We start from the raw sequence: 17,328 nt of genomic DNA, 5'->3' as shown, positions 1-17,328 counted from the left end.
CTCTTGGCACGGCGCCTAGACGAACTAGAGCTTCATGTTTAGGCAGGAGGCCGCTGTTCAACGTCGCCGCTGGGCAGACAATCATGAGGTACGCTGCCGTTCCAAGGAACAATAATCTCTTGTCGGAAACACCAAGACGTTAGACGAAGACAACTTCTGAGTTGTCGAGCCGGGGACAAGACAGTGCTGCAGCTCGCCTCAACGAACATCGCTTGGACTGTTTTGGCGATGCGAGATACAGCAGGACACGAACGACGTGTAGGCCGGAGTGCATTATTCGAGTATCAGACACAAGAGTCAAGAAGGACCGTTTATGATTTTGATCTACCTCACGTGCGAGTGAGTGACTCGCAAAATAGTCCACTTGAACGCGGTTCCGCGTTGATCTCGCCTGCAATGCGATTGGGAGTGATTCCAAGCTACCCTAGCGGGAAGAGCTTTCTACGGTCTATCGTTTGTACTTCTCCGACTGTCCGAGGTGGCTGCAAGCAGTGTGACTTACGCGGCGTTTGCAAGAATCAAGTCCCAGATTAAGTACAAATGTCTTGGCACAGCGTGGAAAAGTAATGAAGTGCGATGCAGTCATTTGACAATCACATCGTATCGCTTCCCGTGTTTGAAGTCATATAATTCCATGCGATTGGGCTTTGGACTTCGCGTGGAAAGACCCATGAATATTGGAAGACAAGAAATACCGATGGCTCATATCCACATCCGCTTGACCAGTGCATGAACATCCGATGATTGGTACAGGCTAGCGTCACTTACGGCGTCATCAGCGAGAGAAGACCCAAATCTTGCGCGGGTTAAATGGGACGCATGATGGTAAGCCTCTACCTAGGCACCCGTATCGTTTGGGACTGGCTGGGAAACCATTCCTAGATAGGTACTTACCTAGATACTTATAGAAGATGGAATGACTGCCACTGAAGTGGGAAGGTGGAATCTCATAATCTTCGAAACCACCATCGATTCCTTTCTGTTAAAGGGGAAACGACAAGCGTCCAAGTACCTATTGCAGTCTGTTGGCTGAAATTCCGGGAGCAGTTCCGCCTGCGCCGAGCCATCGAAAAGGTGGTGCCAAGAGCTTCCCCCACTGAAGCACTCAACAATCCATGAATGCCAAGAATAATTACGGCAGCTATATTGCCAAGGAGGTTCCAATCCACGTTTTGGTCATGTTCAATATTTGAATGAGCGATGAAACGAACAACTTGCACTGGTGAGTTTGTCAATTAGATTTCGGTGTCAGGCCTTTGGTCCGGCCATGAGCGTCGCAGGAAATGCCACGTTTGGTGGTACTGGACATAGCGCCGTTGCCTCCAGAGAATGAATAGCGCATGCAGGATTCTCATATACGTCGTGAATACGGGAGATTATGCGGAGCTCGAGCAATAAGATATCTCTACGGAAATGGTACAGCAGGGTTGAAGGGATGTGCCCGCTGTGACCATTGAAAAAGGAGATGGACCGAGAAAATATATGACTAGCAGAGACGTAATGGAAGCGGGTAGAGTCACTCTGCTGGCTTGGAGATCTCCTGTCCATGGAAATTCATCATTCTAGGACGTTCGTCTTGAATAGTTTCAAAGATGGTTTGGGTCTGTACAATATCCACAGCCTTGTCCAATAATTTGATACACAGCAGTGATCATACTTGGAGCCAAATCTGTGGGCCATTATCATGGCAACCCTCAGACACATACAGCTTGCCATCTGGTCTGCGAACCGCTCACATGCTTTTCAACTGCCGATCATGACCATCCATTCCTCTGGCATACTGCAACTCAATTCGATAGGCATACCTCTTCTGACTTCGTAAGCTCGCAAATCCTTTCAGGTGTCGGATATCAGGGCGATTGAATCGCTCTTCTGAGACGCATTCATCCAAAGTCCTTCGATTAATCAGAACAAGAGCTCTGATTTCAGTAAGTACTCCGCAAGGGGGATAGGTTGGGAACATTCAGCATCTTTCTTCTTTTTTCTTTCTTTTTTTCAATTTGGAACATGCTACATGGCTCGCATGTAAAGCTTCGGTTCTGAACCTCCTGTTGGATACTTACACGCATTTCTTAGTAAGCTCCCCTTCTAGTCAAACTTTTAACCCCAGTCTGCAGTGTAACAAACATTCTTTGCTTCCAAAGGGACTTTCGAAGTTTTCATTTGGTCTTCCATGCGACATTGGCGTCGTTTGGACTACAATTAAAAAATCTGCTTTCGACGATTTCGCGTGGTGAAGCGACTTCTGTAATCCCTGTCAATCGTGAGTTATCTTTGAAATTGCCGCTGGAGAATTAGCGTGAAAGCTAACAGTTTCCATTGGATTTGGAAGCGAAAGACTAAAAGGGTGTGAGTTTTAATTAACTAGAAGAAGGAATTGTTCCAAAAAGACTTGTTGCGGCCTGCTGGCGAGGCGAGAGCCAGATCGGCAGTGCTCCGGCATGTCGCACCCCGTCTCGGTCTCCGCGGTGGGGCCGGGGGCGTCTATCCCATCAAATGCCACATGACGCCAGAGACCCCTTGTGCGGAGTAGAGCCAATCAATGTACACTGAGCAACGCTAAGGGGGTTTTCTGACCAACGAGAAAGTTCGTAGACTCTATAATTGGGGTAAAACTGGGCCTTTTGTGGACAGGACTTTCTGGCGTCATGTGGCATTTGATGGGATAGTTGTCGGACGGCCCTAGACCCGCGAACTTGATGCGCTGACGCTATGGTTGATTGGCACCTGTCTCAGTCTCTGTGTCTTTGATGGAGAGAGGCATCCGATGTGAGTGCAAAGTTGCACGCGGCCCTCGCTAGCTGGAGTTCACGTGCGTTTGTGGGCTTTGGTCAGTTCGGAGATCGGCGGCAACAGTCGGCAATGAGACCAGAGTCTTGCGGCGCACGGAATCAGCAAGCCAGGTTCCAAACAATCGCATCAGTCAGCATCTTCCATCAAGAGATGATCAGAAAATGTACCGGCTTTAAACCGGTCCATTTGATGCAATAGCCGATACCTGAAAGGTCCCCGCTCGCGATCTACATTTAATGCCCGGCTTGCAGACTGTGGCCATGTAACCCCTCAAGTGTGGCCATCTCCGCGACTCGGGCTGAACGTCAAATGCGCCCTTCGAAAGTGAAAATCAGATATATGACATTGCGATCGAAGCTGATACAACTCATCATTCTTTCTCACCATCCACCACGAACTTGTATCTCTCCGAGATTTCGGCATGGCGGATATTGCAAGCCTCGACCGGCACCTTGCTTCGTTGCAGGCAAGCCCGACTACCGTTGACCTACTTCGAGACCTGCATACGCAAGCGCTCATCGAGCCCCCATACGTCAGTACAGACAATCAGCCCGCCTCTGTCGCCCTTGGCAGATTCGTTGCTCTTGAGCCGGACAAATGCGCCCTTGTTTACTTGCTGTTGCGTGCAGTCGGCGCGAGATACGTTGTAGAGGCCGGGACCTCTTTTGGCGTTAGCACAATCTGGCTTGCTCTTGCCGTTGGGCAGAATGCGGAACTTCAAAACTCCGACGGCGTTGTCATCGCCACAGAGAACGAGCCAACCAAAGCTAGCAGAGCCCGAGAGCACTGGAAGCGGGCTGGGAGAGAGGTCGAGAAGTGGATTCGTTTGAAAGAGGGGGATCTGCGGGAAACACTGAAAACAGATGTTCCTGAACAGATTGACTTTCTGCTTCTGGATAGTAAGTTGAGCCATAATCTTAAACCAACACTTTTCGCAACTCATGTGCATCTGACATAAGCCATTCACAGTCTGGTCAGCTTTGGCTCTTCCTACGTTGCAGGTTATCAAGGCTCGATTGAAGCCTGGGGCATTGGTTGTGGCAGACAATGTTGTCTCGACCAAGGATGGATACGCGAATCTCATTGCTTACCTGGATGACCCCAGGAACAGATTCAAGAATACAACTGCGCCATACTCTGGCGGGCTTTTGATAGCAGTATATATCGGCAATTAGGCTACGAGGTATTGGGAAATCTTCAAACAGTGCGATAGCTAGCTTGACTCTGAATTTCCTATACAAACAAGCTGGAGATGATCAGACCCTTTCACAAAGATTGCATTAGTCCTTCATGCTTAATGATCCAGGAGCCATCTTTCGGAAACCCAGGGGCATGACCCTTAGAGCCCTCCCAGCCGGCTGCCATATATCCAATTGCTAGAAGAAACCCGCCGTTTCCGGGGAAGTATGGAGGCGGAGATGGACCTTGTGAAGTTGTTAGAAATGGATGCGTACACAGGAACAGGAATGGGCTGGATAGGTCGTGACTCACTTGGTCCAGATCGGTGGGCAAAGCCCTGGTCACCGAATGTCCAATATCCGAAGTTTGTTAAATGATAGATGGCGCGCTCGGGATTCCCGACTCGTGCAGCATTGATAGCCAAAATGTTTCGGCCCCAGCCTCGGATCTGCTCATCACCCCAAACCTCCCATACTTTATCGGCCGTCCTAAGGCCAACAACAGGGTCCACCTAAACAGCGAAGACAGTCAAACTTTGTGGCAAGGACATAAAATAGGAAGATTCCTTACTAGCGGTGTGTCGGGCAAAATTCCCTGGAGCATAATGACACTGCGCGGATCCTTCTTCAGCGTCAGGTCATCCCACCATGATGCATTCAACCCGCCACCAACCCAAGGGGCATATAACCCTTCGAATTGAGGTGGTGGAGCCATACTATCTGCTACGGCAGTCCATCTGGGTGGGCATCCTTCCCCAAGCCTTTTTTTCCAATTACAGGCGGATGTAAGAGCCCATTGCCAGTAAGCGAGTTCGTATGACAAGTTGGAGATCTCGGTTGGAGAAGAGTTCTCGGTAACCCCCTGAATCGGGGGCCCAATGTCATACCTGCCAGTTTGATTGTTAAGCCACGCAAATGATGCCATGTAGTTGGCTGTTGCTGTGATGACACGATCCCATCGTTGAAGGGTCTCCTTGGTCGGAGTGGCTTTGTAGGCCAATTCTGCCAGATACATCGGATGGGGCTGTTGCCACTGGAGGAATGCGCGCGTCTCTCCAGGTGCAATGCCTTTTGTGACAAGCTCCGTCATCTTGGGCCACCTGGCTCCATCCCACCCCATCTTGCGAGCTCTTTCCTCTGAACTAGGTAAGAGACTTTCGTACACGGACGGGAAGATTCGATCAAAATATTGTTGTCGTCCCCACGTGGCCCACTGAGCACAATGCCAGATAACCATTTCGAGATGAAACTTTCCCCACCAGCCGTTGTAAACAAGGCCACTTTCTTGAGGGGGTTGGCCAGTGGCAGCGCTATTGACCCTCATCGCGTACTGAGAAAGGATGATACGCCGCTGCAACTCCGTTGCATTGGGGTTTGTCGACTTCGTGAGATCCACAAAGCCTCCTTCCTTCCAGTAGTTCTGCCACCCAACAACGTTTCTCCTTTGTATCTCTGACGGCAGCGATGGAATCTCCAATTTAGGGCTGTAATGAGCAGTGAAGATCAGCTTACTCGGGAACATATGACCCTGAGAAGCATCTCTGAGACGCAACGTATAGCGATGAGCGACTGTTCCGTTCTGATCTTCGTTCTGAATCTGAGCCAGACCGAGTGGTGTTTGATGAGGCCACCGTAAGTTCAAGTAGTACGCCGTCTCTTGCATCTCGTGGTAGATGTGAGCTGAGATTTGTTGGGAGGAAGAGTTATTGACGATTGATGTTGTATGATTCCGCGATGACTTGAGGTCATATGTTCCCATAAAAACCTCAAAGTCTGATGATTTCTCAACTTTGTGAATCGGGGGATACGGGAAGTCGAATAAGACGCTCAAGTCTCCGGTCGAAATCAAATCAGATTGAATTTCGAATGCAACAGAGTCTGTCTCGAAGTCTCCTTGCGTAATTACTGTCGTATTGTGTCCATCGATTTGAAAATTGGAGACGACCCTTCCATTCCAAGGATTGAGCTCCTGATGAGGTTCTGTGATTGTGGACAAAGGTTTATCCTTGTACGCGAGGCTGATCCGACCTAAGTTGATTCGGTTGGGGTTTGCGCTGAGCCACTTCGAAATTTCGGGTAATTTTGGATCTTCGATGTCATAGGAAACCTCCCTTCCGTGCGTCTCAATCGCTACTCCATGATAGTCACCAATTTTCTCACTTCAAATCCAATCAAATTGCACGGTCAGATTTAGCCTTCAATCCGTAACAAAGTATCCAATAACACTCACCCATTTTCGGGAAGTCTGTCTTTGTGCCAGCCCCAACTTGACAATGTGTTGAAAGGTACCAATGACTGGGTTCCGGTGATGTCCAAGTTGAAAGCAAAGTCGCCGTTACCCACTTGAAGTGGTGTAGTTGTATTGTCAATGGCAGTCGGCACTTCAGTCCTGATGACTTTGAACGATTCAACAACCGCGCGCCTGAAGATAAGTCTTAGATACGGTTTCCTGTATTTTCCACTTCACAAAGGGAACTTCTCACCTGTCAATGGCTGTTGATGCCAATACTGGCAGGAAAAGAAGGCATATGCGGACGTTCATCTTTGCGCGACTTCATCACACCTAGGAAAACCCTTTCAGTGCCGCCATTCGTCGACAGATGTTGGGAATGAACTTTGATCTTAAAAGGAGGCTTTTGGCGTCACCGGATAAATGCTAGCGTAGCATATCCGAGAAGCTTGATCGACTTTACATCCGCCTCCGTACTTCGGTGTAGCTACTACCGAACGAGGGGTTGCACCCCCGCAGCTACTCATCGTCCGACTGGGGACCCGCAAGTTCAAGATGAGCACCGCGAATAGGGTTCACTGTGACAAACTCATAGTAGTGTGGTCCAGGCAAACAATTCACTCGTCGATCATGCATTCCGGAAGGTCCGGAATATTCATGGGCACGCATCTGGAGTCAGGGCACACGATTACAGACAGATAAACATAGTGCAGGATCAGAAAATAGCGGAAAATTAACTAAGAAATGGCCTCCAGTCATAGATTCTCAAGTGAAGAATAGATGATATGTATTTCCTTAGAGTCCTAGTCAGTGGACGATGGGAAATTGACTTTGTCTTCAGGCCGGGAGATTGGCGTTCCTGTATACGAACTGCGCAATACGGGCGTTGAACTCGTGTTCTCTCTCCCAGAGAGGTATATGGCCGCATTCATCCCACACGAAATACTCCGGCCCGTCTCCAAAGCCGGTCTTGAACAAATCAAAGTGTGGGAATGTGATAGTCTCGTCCGCCGTGCCGTGCATGACCATGATCCGTGATCGGCCTACTAAATCGCCCATTTTAGCCAAGTCTTCTGAGCTTTTGAAATGCCATCCGGCGGCTACCGCTTGCAGGAGAACCCCTTTTCTGCGCGATACGTCTGTGTCGTCTTCCCGCTCCGCAAGCTCTTCTGCGACGAAACGATCGTGATTATTTGGAAAGCTGATATTCGCATCGAGAGACCCGGTGTCCGCGGATCTAAGAAACTTATCGCTGAAGATTCTGCGTGCTTTGTTGTCCAATTCTGTATCCAATCCAGATGGGAGAAACATGAAGACGCGCTGCATAGTGTGGTCCAGAAGTGGTGTGGTTCGAACCAGTCTCGGCGCTGATGAGATCAAGATGAGTGACTGGACTCGCTGCGGTATCAAAAGGGCCAGCTCCTGCGCAATCATGCCGCCGAGACTGATGCCAGCAATGTTGATGTCCTGGGGGTAGCTTGATGAATCCGAGTCGAGCCACCCAATTTGCTTCATTAGCTCCAGCACATCTCTTGCCATCTCTGCAGTACTATATCTGCAGTTAGGCTTCCCTGATTTTCCGACTCCGCGATTGTCGAATACCAAGCAGCTGTACCGGTCACCATGGTCATGACCAAAGAAACGCGTCTGCCGTTTCCACATATTCCTCGTCGCCCCAAGACCCATAATCCACACAATTTTCAGAGGCCCATTGCCATGAACCTCATACCAGAGTGGAAATGGACCGCCAGCCCGATTCTCTGCCACGCTGACAAGCCCCGATTCGGCAGGTTTGAGATTCCACTTTGTCGTTCCAAACGCAGGGTGCTGCAATACGTCGGCCGCTGACAGATTGACAGGGCGTTCGGTCATCTCGGAACGATCTTCCTGAGCCGCCTGACGATTAGCGGAAAAGGGGAGAAGGCTCGTAATTTGCTGTAGGCAGCTTGTCGCCATGTAGTCTGAGAATAAACTGTTCTTACAGTAATATGAATGGGAAAATGTTTTGGAAGAATTAGAAAGATCCTTTCAGCGAGATCGCAACATTCGGGTAATGCTGCTGAGATATCAATGCCGCACGGGGCGCGTTTCGCGTTTCAAGCCGGCCGAGGCAGGGAACCTTTCTTCCTTCTCTAAAGCTTACTTACTTTCCATTATGCGCCTGTCAATAAACAAAAGTCAATTCATCGCTCTGTGGGTCAACACAAGTAGTCTCGTCGAATAAGGCAGTGCACTTCTCGAGTCGTATTCTCGGATGTCCTGGATGTGGCGAGCAACATCTACATGTCCACTGCGAAGCCATGTTCGGCAATGCATTCTCACAGAACCACTAGCGAGGGACTTTTGGAGTGGGAGCCTGGCAGGTGACTGGGTTCACGATCCTTTCGTCTGACTTCAAGTATTCTCATTCGCGGATTTGTGACTGGCCAGTAATGTCACACTGAGCTGACAAAAATCACGTGTGGAGGCCTTCAATCAACTTCCCCGCTTCGCGCTTATCCGTAGAACTCCATTTCAACCCGGGGTGGGCCTTTTAAGGAGACGTATATTCCAGGAAGCGGGGGGCAATCGATTATGAATCAAGAAGACGCAATGGACAGCATCTGCGCCAGTTGTCACTGTTGCAAAACCTTTCCATGGGCCAACTGCAAGTTGCCTTTCCCCCAAGGCTACGGGGTTGAACCGCTCGAGAAATGGTATGCCAGTGCTGTGGCCGGCGGCTGCTCTTTGTGTCAGCTTGGGACAGCAGTCGCGAAGGACGCGATAAGCAAGTTCGGCTATGATGATGCATTCGCACTGTCGTCCATGTTCGACAACGAAATCGATAATGTCATCCGGTTGACACTGACGCTGAACTGTGGTAGTGATGAGCATATGACCAACCAAGTCCGGATGGTTATTCTCGCACGAGACGGGAGTCTCATAGGTCAGTCCTCTATCTGTAAATTGCGTTTGTTTCTTCGCAGTCGGAAGTTTTTCTTGGCCGGACTTCTGTGCAATAATTGACGTGGTTGACCGGAAGCTAAGATGATATCAAGACAGCAACGGCCACCACCTAGAACCATACAACCCCATTTTGAACACCAACGCAACGAAAGACTGCATTGAACGAGCGCAGGAGTGGATGAAAAGCTGCTCTTTATCGCACTCTACGTGCCACATAAGACCGAAACCTCTGCCAACGAGAATCGTTGATGTGAGCGTTGATCCGCCCCGTCTACAAATTACCAACAACGAGCTTGGCAATTTTGTTGCTTTGAGCCATTGCTGGGGCTCTTCCGTTGATGGCGCCGGTCCTCCAATGACGAGACGTAACAGCATTGGAACACATGTCCGAGCCATCGATCAAGTCACTCTTCCACGCAACTTCAAAGACGCTATTGCCGTGACTTTGGCATTGGGCTTCACGTATATCTGGATCGACTCTCTTTGTATTGTGCAAGATGATGGAGAGGATTGGGCGAAAGAGGCTGCCGGCATGAAGAGCTTTTACGAGAATGCCACTCTCGTTTTAGCAACCAGTTCGTCCGACAATGTTTCACGAGGTATATTGCGGGAGAGGTCACCGTACAAAGAGGGTACGCTGTCGTTTGACACGTGTGGTGTTCCTGGTTCGGGGGCAATCACATACAGGGTGATCCCTAACCATGCTGGATGGGAACCTGTGGTCCAGGGTCCCATAGATGCCCGTGCTTGGTGCTTCCAGGAACGATTAATGGCTAGGAGATATCTTTCTTTTGGCTCACATGAAATGCTTTGGGAGTGTCTTGATGGCTCTCGTTGCGAATGCGATTACAAATCGATTTACTACAACGTGGCCTCTGGACGCATCCAGCACAACACTCAATCTTACAATATCGAAACTCTCATCAAGGAAGGCCGGGAGGAGATGGTGTTCGACAGCTTCTCACTGTATGCTGTCTGGGCACGCATCATCAGGATTTACTCACGTCGGCAACTTACGCATCAATCTGATAAGTTAGTCGCGGTAACTGCCGTCGCAGATCGCTTCCGTGAGGAGCTCGAAGATCAATATCTTTGGGGCTTATGGAGACGAGATTTCCTGTCTTCTCTCTGCTGGTTTGCTCTCCAGCCAGGCGATATCGGTGCGCCCAGTATGCCTTCGTGGACTTGGGCTTCTATCTCCGGGCGGATATCTATGTACTTTGAAGCTCACGACAAGGACACAGTGGCAATGGCTGAAGTTCTGGAATATCCCGAACCTTTGGAGAGTCAGGAGCCCAATGATGTAGCAACGCCGACCATAGTTCTTCGAGGACCCATGGTTGAGGCTGTTGTGTCCATTGAAAATTCTGGGCTCGCTACGCTGGATGTCCCGAGTGCAGGACATGCGGAACCTTTGCCAGCAAAGTTGACGACTTCGGATCTGTGGCTCGATGTTCCACTCGAGACTGGAACAATTTCCTTTGATCACGAGACAACGACTAGCCAGAGAGCTCTCGCTGGTGTCCAGAGACCAGGAACGTTTCCAGTTCATCTCATGTCCATGTTTCACCGGCAAGGGAAACTCTCACCATTCCTAATTCTCGGTCGTTCTCAAGCCAGCCCGAGCCATTTTCGCCGTCTGGGGTTTGGGCGGGTCCGCGATCCTGAGGGATCTGAGACCAGATTCTCTAGCAAATGGACGGTTGCCCGGGCCGTAATTATGTAAATCTTCAACAGAAAATCGCGGAGGGGCTGGGGTTGTCGTTCACCTTCTGAACAATGAAATATCCCAGTCATGGTCTCATTCTCACTTTTGGCGCATCCCAGGCACGGTATACGTTCATTAACATGTCGCGTATTAATGCAAGAAGGCTACCATCAATTCCCTTTTTAACTGACACACAAGCCGAATACACATGTCCCCAGAAACACAGACATGAACTTGTCATAGGCTACTCAAGTCTCAGTTTACCACTGCCAACAGGAATCCATCGATGATAATCCTTCCCCTGTGCTCGGTGTGAGCCGTCGATACCATCGGCACGAGCGTTGCCCTGACGCGAGCATCCTTCCCGACCTGAGTAAGTAGTGATTGCTTGCCGTCCTCTGTCGCGCCGCTGTCCAAAGCATTCCAGACCACATTATCGACATAGATGCACCCTTTGGGCCTAGTTAACTTGACTGCCCAGTCAAAATACTTCTCCTGTTCACCCCAAGAAGCATCGACAAATACCATGTCAAACTTGCGTCCCTCCTCTGCAAGCTTTGGCAAAACATCCAATGCAGCGCCGAGTATGATCTCGGCGTCGAGACCATCCAGATTCTGGAGGGCGACGTCTCGGTGCTTTGGGTTGATCTCAATACTGGTGATCTTTGCACCAGTCTCTGCAAGCCAGATGGTTGAATAGCCTCCCAGGGTGCCAATCTCAAGGACGGTTTTTGCGCCCAGAAGCTGGCACTGGATAGCAAGGAATTGTCCCTGCAGAGGGGCAACCTCGATGGATGGAAGTCCGTTCTGCTCAGAATTGATGATTGCTCGGTCAAGCCGACGGTTAGGTTGCAGCAGTGTGCCTCGGGCTAGAGTCTCAATGGCCTTAATGGCTGTTACGGTGTCTCTCTCAGCGGTCGTCATAGTAAGCGTGCGGGCGAGGTATCTTTGAGTAGATTGGCTGTCTTGATTGAGGATGAGGAAGTCTTTTGGAATTTTTCTTCCCCCTCAGAACTTAAATAGACGGCGAGCTGAAGTATGCAAAGTCGGATTACGAGTTCTCTGCTGTGCCACCGGAGGCCTGGCTCGGGCATACGAACAAGGAGATACGACGCGATACCTCTCAAAATGTTCGGAACATCGGAAATAGAGACTGTTGTGAAGAAACAAGTGATGACTATCATTGGTGGTTCAGGCTGGCTGATCTTACCTGCCGCGTGTCTGACGGCCGGCGCGGAGCAAATGTGGTGTCCATCGCCGAAACCTGGTCTTAGCAGTCTAATTAGTCTAAGGCTGGAGTGAGTAAGCGGAAAGCAAAAGGTATTATGAAGGCCATTTCTATGTAGGTATTTTTGAGTTATCACAGCTTTGACCTCGATAATACGATAGGTATCATGGATGCCTCATGCTCTCTGGGGTGAGCGTTGCCAATTGTATCGGCGGTGGTGGGGCCGAGTCCGATTGCAACCGCGAGCTTGGCAGCCGAGTTTCCTGCCGCGTGCGACAGGAGTGGGGGCGAGTTCGAGTGCCGGGCTCTTGAAAGTGGAAAGAAGGATAATACCTATGAGTTTCGACACTGCTTCGTAACATCGACTTTTTGTGGGATTCCTTGGGTACTAGGTACTTTCATTTGAGAGTCAACGAGGCCATGCTTACCCAGACTGGTTTCAACGTAGACTGCATCTCCGACGGCGTGCTGAAGGGGGCAGCTTTTGTTGATATATGTACATTGGGTTTGGAGACAGGCCATTCAACGATGGAATCGCGGTGATCTCGAGATCGATGGCGTTTCCCCCCCCCCCCCCCCCCTGGCCTAAGACATTGGGGTTGTGCCGGTCGCCGACTTTCGGGCGACGACCGAATTTGCTTTTGCGGTACCCGCGCACTAACATCCAAAAAGCCACGGTTTGTATGCATGACATCCTCGGAAGATACCCACTGTACTATTGCAGGCCAATCGGAACATCCGAAAAGAAGTGCCGCATGGTACCGTGTGTGAACATTCAAGCGTGTTGCCGCGAGTCGTGTTTGCTGTCTGAGCGCTTGCCGAACCCGCTCTGCCGCGCTGCGGGCTCATCCGGCGGAGCATTCCACACTTGGAGACGCAATGGACGCAGGTCAACCCGCCAGGGGCTCAACGGCAAGTCGCCGCAAAGGATCGACTTGGAGAACAACACCAGTTGCTAGCAAGCGTTACGGGTCAAAAGTGAAGAGCGAATTCTATTCGCTGACCTGCGCGCATTGAGATGTCTCAATGACAAACCGTCATGGCCGAGGTGGTGGCCCATTCCACTTGTGCCAAAGTGCCACATATCTGTCTAAATGTTCGTGATTTGCAATGCGTAAGATACTTAGGAAACGTTACTGGTTGTTTTTCTATTATTACAATTTCAAGTAAGGATAACACGGCCCAGAACCCTTTCCAGACAAACCCAAAAACATCACGCAGATCATCGGAGTTGGTTGGCAATGTAGAATTAGTATTCAATGCTGACCTGTCAGCTGGAATGGTATTTTGAATTCCTTGAAGATTGTACACATTATTCGAAAAGAAAGCCCATTTTAATCGTCAGTACCCTCGTTACCGCCAAGCTCGTGATATCCTAAACCATGCTGTTTCCACCGCGCTTCTTCTCAACTTCCATACCAAACTCCCGTTGGACCCGAATCGCACCAAGTCCTCCTTTGTTGACAATCTGCTTCTGGCTGTGGTCGTCGGGCAAGCTCTCACTACTGTTGCCATCCATGTCCCTGCCGTATACCCTCGTCTCGACGCCGGAGCGGCTCGCGTTTGCAGTCCCTTTCTTAGTCGGATCCCTCTCGCCGAGTTCCAAATAGCTGTTCTTGACCGCTCCAGATGCAGCGGGATCCTTGGAGGATTTATTCTTCGACCCAGTGAAGGATGTCAGGCGTGACAAGGCGCGTTCGAGAAGTGGACGACAAGCAGGAAGGTTCGCGACAAGCATGCCGATGCCGACTTCGGCCTGTGCCCAGGCGAGGATGATACTGAGACCCTGGAGGAACTTCGTCGAGTCGTTCAAAAGGAGAAGGTACTTGAGCCGGACGATGGGGGCGATGGAGGCACTAAATGCTGTCAGCGAATAACTTCGGGATCCGGGGGTAGAATATAGGGGTCGCACAAGAAGCCAAGACCGAGCAGGCCAATGACGGAAGCCTTGATTCGGTTCGCCATCTGGAGTCTCCAAATGAGGGCGAATGGGAGAATGGCAAAGATCCAGTCGGTTGAAATCGAGACAGCTGCAACAAGGAACGAGAGCGCGGTTTGTATTTCGCGAGGTTGGCATGTTCCTTGCATAAGCGGGAACCAATTTTTCCTGCAATGGTCAGTAACGCATACAGCAGGCTTCGTGGGCTTTGGAACTTACTCAACCGGGCTGCACTGGAAGAAAAGGTACATCCCAGTGCCACCAGTGCAGACTGTAACAAGTGCTAAACACGTGTAGATGACAATTTGAACCCAACGCTGCCCGTTCGCGATACGGAGAAGAGTGAAACCAATAGACCATTTCAACGTAACGAGGGTAAAACACCAGAACTCTTGAAACACATAAAACCACTGCGCAACAAATCAGTAACCTAGCAATAAAATGGCAGCCATCTTCATTACTTACGAAGTAAGAGTTGGCCTGCTGTTCTGGTGTCAGGGTTGAGTCGAGCTGCCCAACGCCACTCCAGGCCATGCCGATCAAGCCGACTTGAGATACCGTCCAAACCGGCTTCAAATTGTCAGTCGAGACCTTGCTGGAATCTGCCTGATGAAACATACAATGGTAGCTACCATGGCCCAATCGTCGGGTCCCCACGCCTTTCTCTGTGTCCGGATCATAAATCGCAGCGCCATGCTGATGATGTCGAACGGCAGCGGCACCAGGACCGCTGCGGCCATGTCCTTCGAGGTTGCGGCGCCCATGGTGTCTGGATTGACAGATTTGCGATCACTGAAGAACCGGCTTCGTGCTCCACGCGTTGGTTTGTCGAAGGGGATGAAAGAGCCACAAAACAACGAACAGACGAGCAACGACCTACCGACCCAGAAAACTTATAAGAGAACGGGATACCAAACAATAGCCAGCATTTGCCAATTACTTAATAGCGTCTCGGTTCCTTTTTTAAGAGACGAACCTGCACAAAGTATCCACAAACCCCAGCCCCGGGACCTCTGCCGCGTAGTGTGGCACTGTGGCAAGGAAGACGTCGAAGTCTGAAGGAAGCGAGCATGGAAGACTCTTCAAACCCCTTGCCCAGCTCAGACTCTCTAATTTCGACGGCATCCCATCGGGACTTTCTTTTATTAACTTGCCAACCAATCAAGACATTTGACTATCCCTCGACCATGGATGGCTGGTTTCTTTCGACAGGGAAGGTCTGTCCTCCCCTTCCAGTCTCACGTGAGTTAATACGCATGTGTCCGTCATACTTGCATCTCGCATGGCACAAGGAATATGACGATACTGTTGGCTTTCACCACGATTTTATGTATCAAAACTTGGTGTGATCTCTTTCAGAAGATCGTGGTAGGTGGTCTACTTTTCGAACTTCTGTACCGTTCGTCTGTGCGATCGCGATCTTAGCGGCAGCTTCGTTTGGGAGCCTAGCGGTTCCTGTCGATGTTACGCGAGATCGGTTGGTTGTGAAAATGCCAGCTCCTTTCATCCGCCTGGTGTCGCATTTATCCCACTGTCCCGAAACGTCTAGCCTCCATCTAAGGGAGATCGATACTGTATTTGGCAGATGCTCTTCCGAGGATCGGGGGGCTCTTTAGCGGATTCCGGCGGTGTCATCCTGCCTAGCGACTTGGCTTGATCCATGATGGTGGATCCAGCTCTTCAACATGGTTTGCTGGAGTGCCAGTCGGTTACTTGGCCGACCCACGCAGCCGGGCTGCCTTGCTCACAGTATGCAACTGTAGTTGTTGATACTCGTGGAGTCGCGTATTTCAGCTGTGTCCGTAAACCCATAATTACCCCTCTGTGAACGGAGATGGGGGCCACTTTGATGAGAGATTTGTAAACTTGCATTGACGCTTGGTCTTTTGGAAGTAGGAGGTGTTTGCCAACGACCAAGACGAGATATGATAAAGAATAGATTTGCATACTGCATACTTTTCTTCCCCCCTATGGAGTTGCTTCATGGCCTTTGTGGTTTTCCCCAGCGACTGATGAAATTCGCGAGGTTTCATCGGTAGTTTGTAGACATTGAGATCGGCAGGCGCCTTTGTCGGTTGACGTGGCTGCGTGGAGACTTTAGTTTGTTCATCCTGCCATCATCCTTGTCTAGACTGCTCTCTGGAATCCACCACACCATGCGGCCCGTCGGCATTGATCTGTGCACCATGTGGATAGAGACGCACTAGAGACAGGAGAGAGACAACTGTCACGGAGGAGAATATAAAATGCGTTCTCTATCACGTGGGGGAGGAGATAATATCCTCCGCGTCTCCCCGCCGTCACCCAAGGTTTATCATCTTTCATCTTGAAACTGAATCGCAAAAATGGCTCCTCCTTTCAGGGTTTTCGAGGGCAAGCTTGCCATTGTCACTGGTGCTTCTCGCAGTAAGTAGAATTAAGGTTCTGACGTTGGCCATGGGTCGCCGTGGCTCAACACGTTTTTATGGCATCACAATCAGCTGACTTATCTTGAAGGCTTTGGCGCCGTTCTTGCCGAGCACTTTGCCAGCAGAGGTGCTAACGTTGTCCTCAACTATGCCACTGAGGGTTCTACGCCCAAGGCCCAGGCCCTGGCCAAGGACTTCGAGGCCAAGTACAACGTGAAGGCGCTTCCTGTTCAGGCCGACCTCAGCAAGGCCGATGCTCCTCAACAGCTTGTTGATGCGGCAAAGGCGCACTTCACCGACGCCTCTGGTCGCTTCCAAATCGACATCATCGTCAACAACGCTGCCACTGTCAACGCCCAGGGTATCGACCAGTTGGACATTGACCTCTTCCAGCAGACTTTCGACTTGAACTGCAGAGCACCCGCGCTGCTGATCAAGGCTGCATTCCCCTACCTCCCCACTGACCGCTCTGGTCGCATCGTCAACATTTCCAGCGCCACTACTACTTGGGGTGTCTGGTGGCAGACGTCCTACGCTGGCACCAAGGGTGCTATTGAGGCCATGACCCGTGTGTGGGCTCGGGAGCTTGCGGAGAGAGCTACCGTAAACGCTGTCGCACCTGGTCCCATGGACACGGGCTTGTATTCTGGTCTGCCCGACGAGCCTCGTGAGGCTCTCCGCCCGTTGAACAACTTGACCCCTCTTGCGAAGGCTCGCCCTGGCGTCGACAGCCAAGAAGTCCTCGACTTGGCCCAGAGCATCGGCGGTCGCCCTGGTTATCTCGAGGAAGTTGCCGGCGTTGTTGGCGTCTGCTGCTTGCCTGAGAGCGGATGGATGACCGGTAACCTGGTTGGTGCTAGTGGAGGTGGTGCTTTCGTTCGATAAATGCGATGTATGA

The 17,328-nt window shown here is 50.6% G+C and overlaps 7 protein-coding genes across 7 annotated transcripts; 3 read left to right on the top strand and 4 right to left on the bottom strand.

Moving 5' to 3' along the window:
• Positions 1 to 3,214: 3,214 nt before the first annotated feature.
• GCG54_00010497 (uncharacterized protein) lies at positions 3,215 to 3,968 on the top strand (the record flags this gene model as incomplete). Its single annotated transcript, XM_045410420.1, has 2 exons — positions 3,215 to 3,692; positions 3,763 to 3,968. The coding sequence occupies 2 exons, from the start codon at positions 3,215 to 3,217 to the stop codon at positions 3,966 to 3,968; spliced, it is 684 nt and encodes a 227-aa protein (XP_045257311.1).
• Positions 3,969 to 4,059: 91 nt separating this feature from the next.
• Positions 4,060 to 6,513, bottom strand: GCG54_00010496 (uncharacterized protein; the record flags this gene model as incomplete). Its single annotated transcript, XM_045410419.1, has 5 exons — positions 4,060 to 4,217; positions 4,285 to 4,483; positions 4,543 to 6,130; positions 6,202 to 6,420; positions 6,455 to 6,513. 5 exons carry the CDS (start codon positions 6,511 to 6,513, stop codon positions 4,060 to 4,062), a joined length of 2,223 nt encoding a protein of 740 aa, XP_045257310.1.
• A 525-nt stretch (positions 6,514 to 7,038) lies between these two features.
• On the bottom strand, positions 7,039 to 7,740 carry GCG54_00010495 (uncharacterized protein; the record flags this gene model as incomplete). The annotated part of the gene is made up of 1 exon (XM_045410418.1): positions 7,039 to 7,740. The coding sequence occupies one exon, from the start codon at positions 7,738 to 7,740 to the stop codon at positions 7,039 to 7,041; it is 702 nt and encodes a 233-aa protein (XP_045257309.1).
• Positions 7,741 to 8,793: 1,053 nt separating this feature from the next.
• On the top strand, positions 8,794 to 10,873 carry GCG54_00010494 (uncharacterized protein; the record flags this gene model as incomplete). Its single annotated transcript, XM_045410417.1, has 2 exons — positions 8,794 to 9,127; positions 9,240 to 10,873. 2 exons carry the CDS (start codon positions 8,794 to 8,796, stop codon positions 10,871 to 10,873), a joined length of 1,968 nt encoding a protein of 655 aa, XP_045257308.1.
• Positions 10,874 to 11,110: 237 nt separating this feature from the next.
• GCG54_00010493 (uncharacterized protein) lies at positions 11,111 to 11,779 on the bottom strand (the record flags this gene model as incomplete). Its single annotated transcript, XM_045410416.1, has 1 exon — positions 11,111 to 11,779. The coding sequence occupies one exon, from the start codon at positions 11,777 to 11,779 to the stop codon at positions 11,111 to 11,113; it is 669 nt and encodes a 222-aa protein (XP_045257307.1).
• Positions 11,780 to 13,458: 1,679 nt separating this feature from the next.
• On the bottom strand, positions 13,459 to 14,786 carry GCG54_00010492 (uncharacterized protein; the record flags this gene model as incomplete). Its single annotated transcript, XM_045410415.1, has 5 exons — positions 13,459 to 13,939; positions 13,996 to 14,190; positions 14,242 to 14,432; positions 14,488 to 14,592; positions 14,643 to 14,786. The coding sequence occupies 5 exons, from the start codon at positions 14,784 to 14,786 to the stop codon at positions 13,459 to 13,461; spliced, it is 1,116 nt and encodes a 371-aa protein (XP_045257306.1).
• Positions 14,787 to 16,367: 1,581 nt separating this feature from the next.
• On the top strand, positions 16,368 to 17,315 carry GCG54_00010491 (L-xylo-3-hexulose reductase; the record flags this gene model as incomplete). The annotated part of the gene is made up of 2 exons (XM_045410414.1): positions 16,368 to 16,428; positions 16,519 to 17,315. The coding sequence occupies 2 exons, from the start codon at positions 16,368 to 16,370 to the stop codon at positions 17,313 to 17,315; spliced, it is 858 nt and encodes a 285-aa protein (XP_045257305.1).
• Positions 17,316 to 17,328: the final 13 nt, after the last annotated feature.

This window comes from Colletotrichum gloeosporioides (assembly GCF_011800055.1).
Source record: "Colletotrichum gloeosporioides strain Lc1 chromosome Unknown consensus_101, whole genome shotgun sequence".
In the NCBI taxonomy this organism is placed as follows: Eukaryota; Fungi; Ascomycota; class Sordariomycetes; order Glomerellales; family Glomerellaceae; genus Colletotrichum; species Colletotrichum gloeosporioides.
This window is presented reverse-complemented; position numbering and strand designations above follow the sequence as displayed.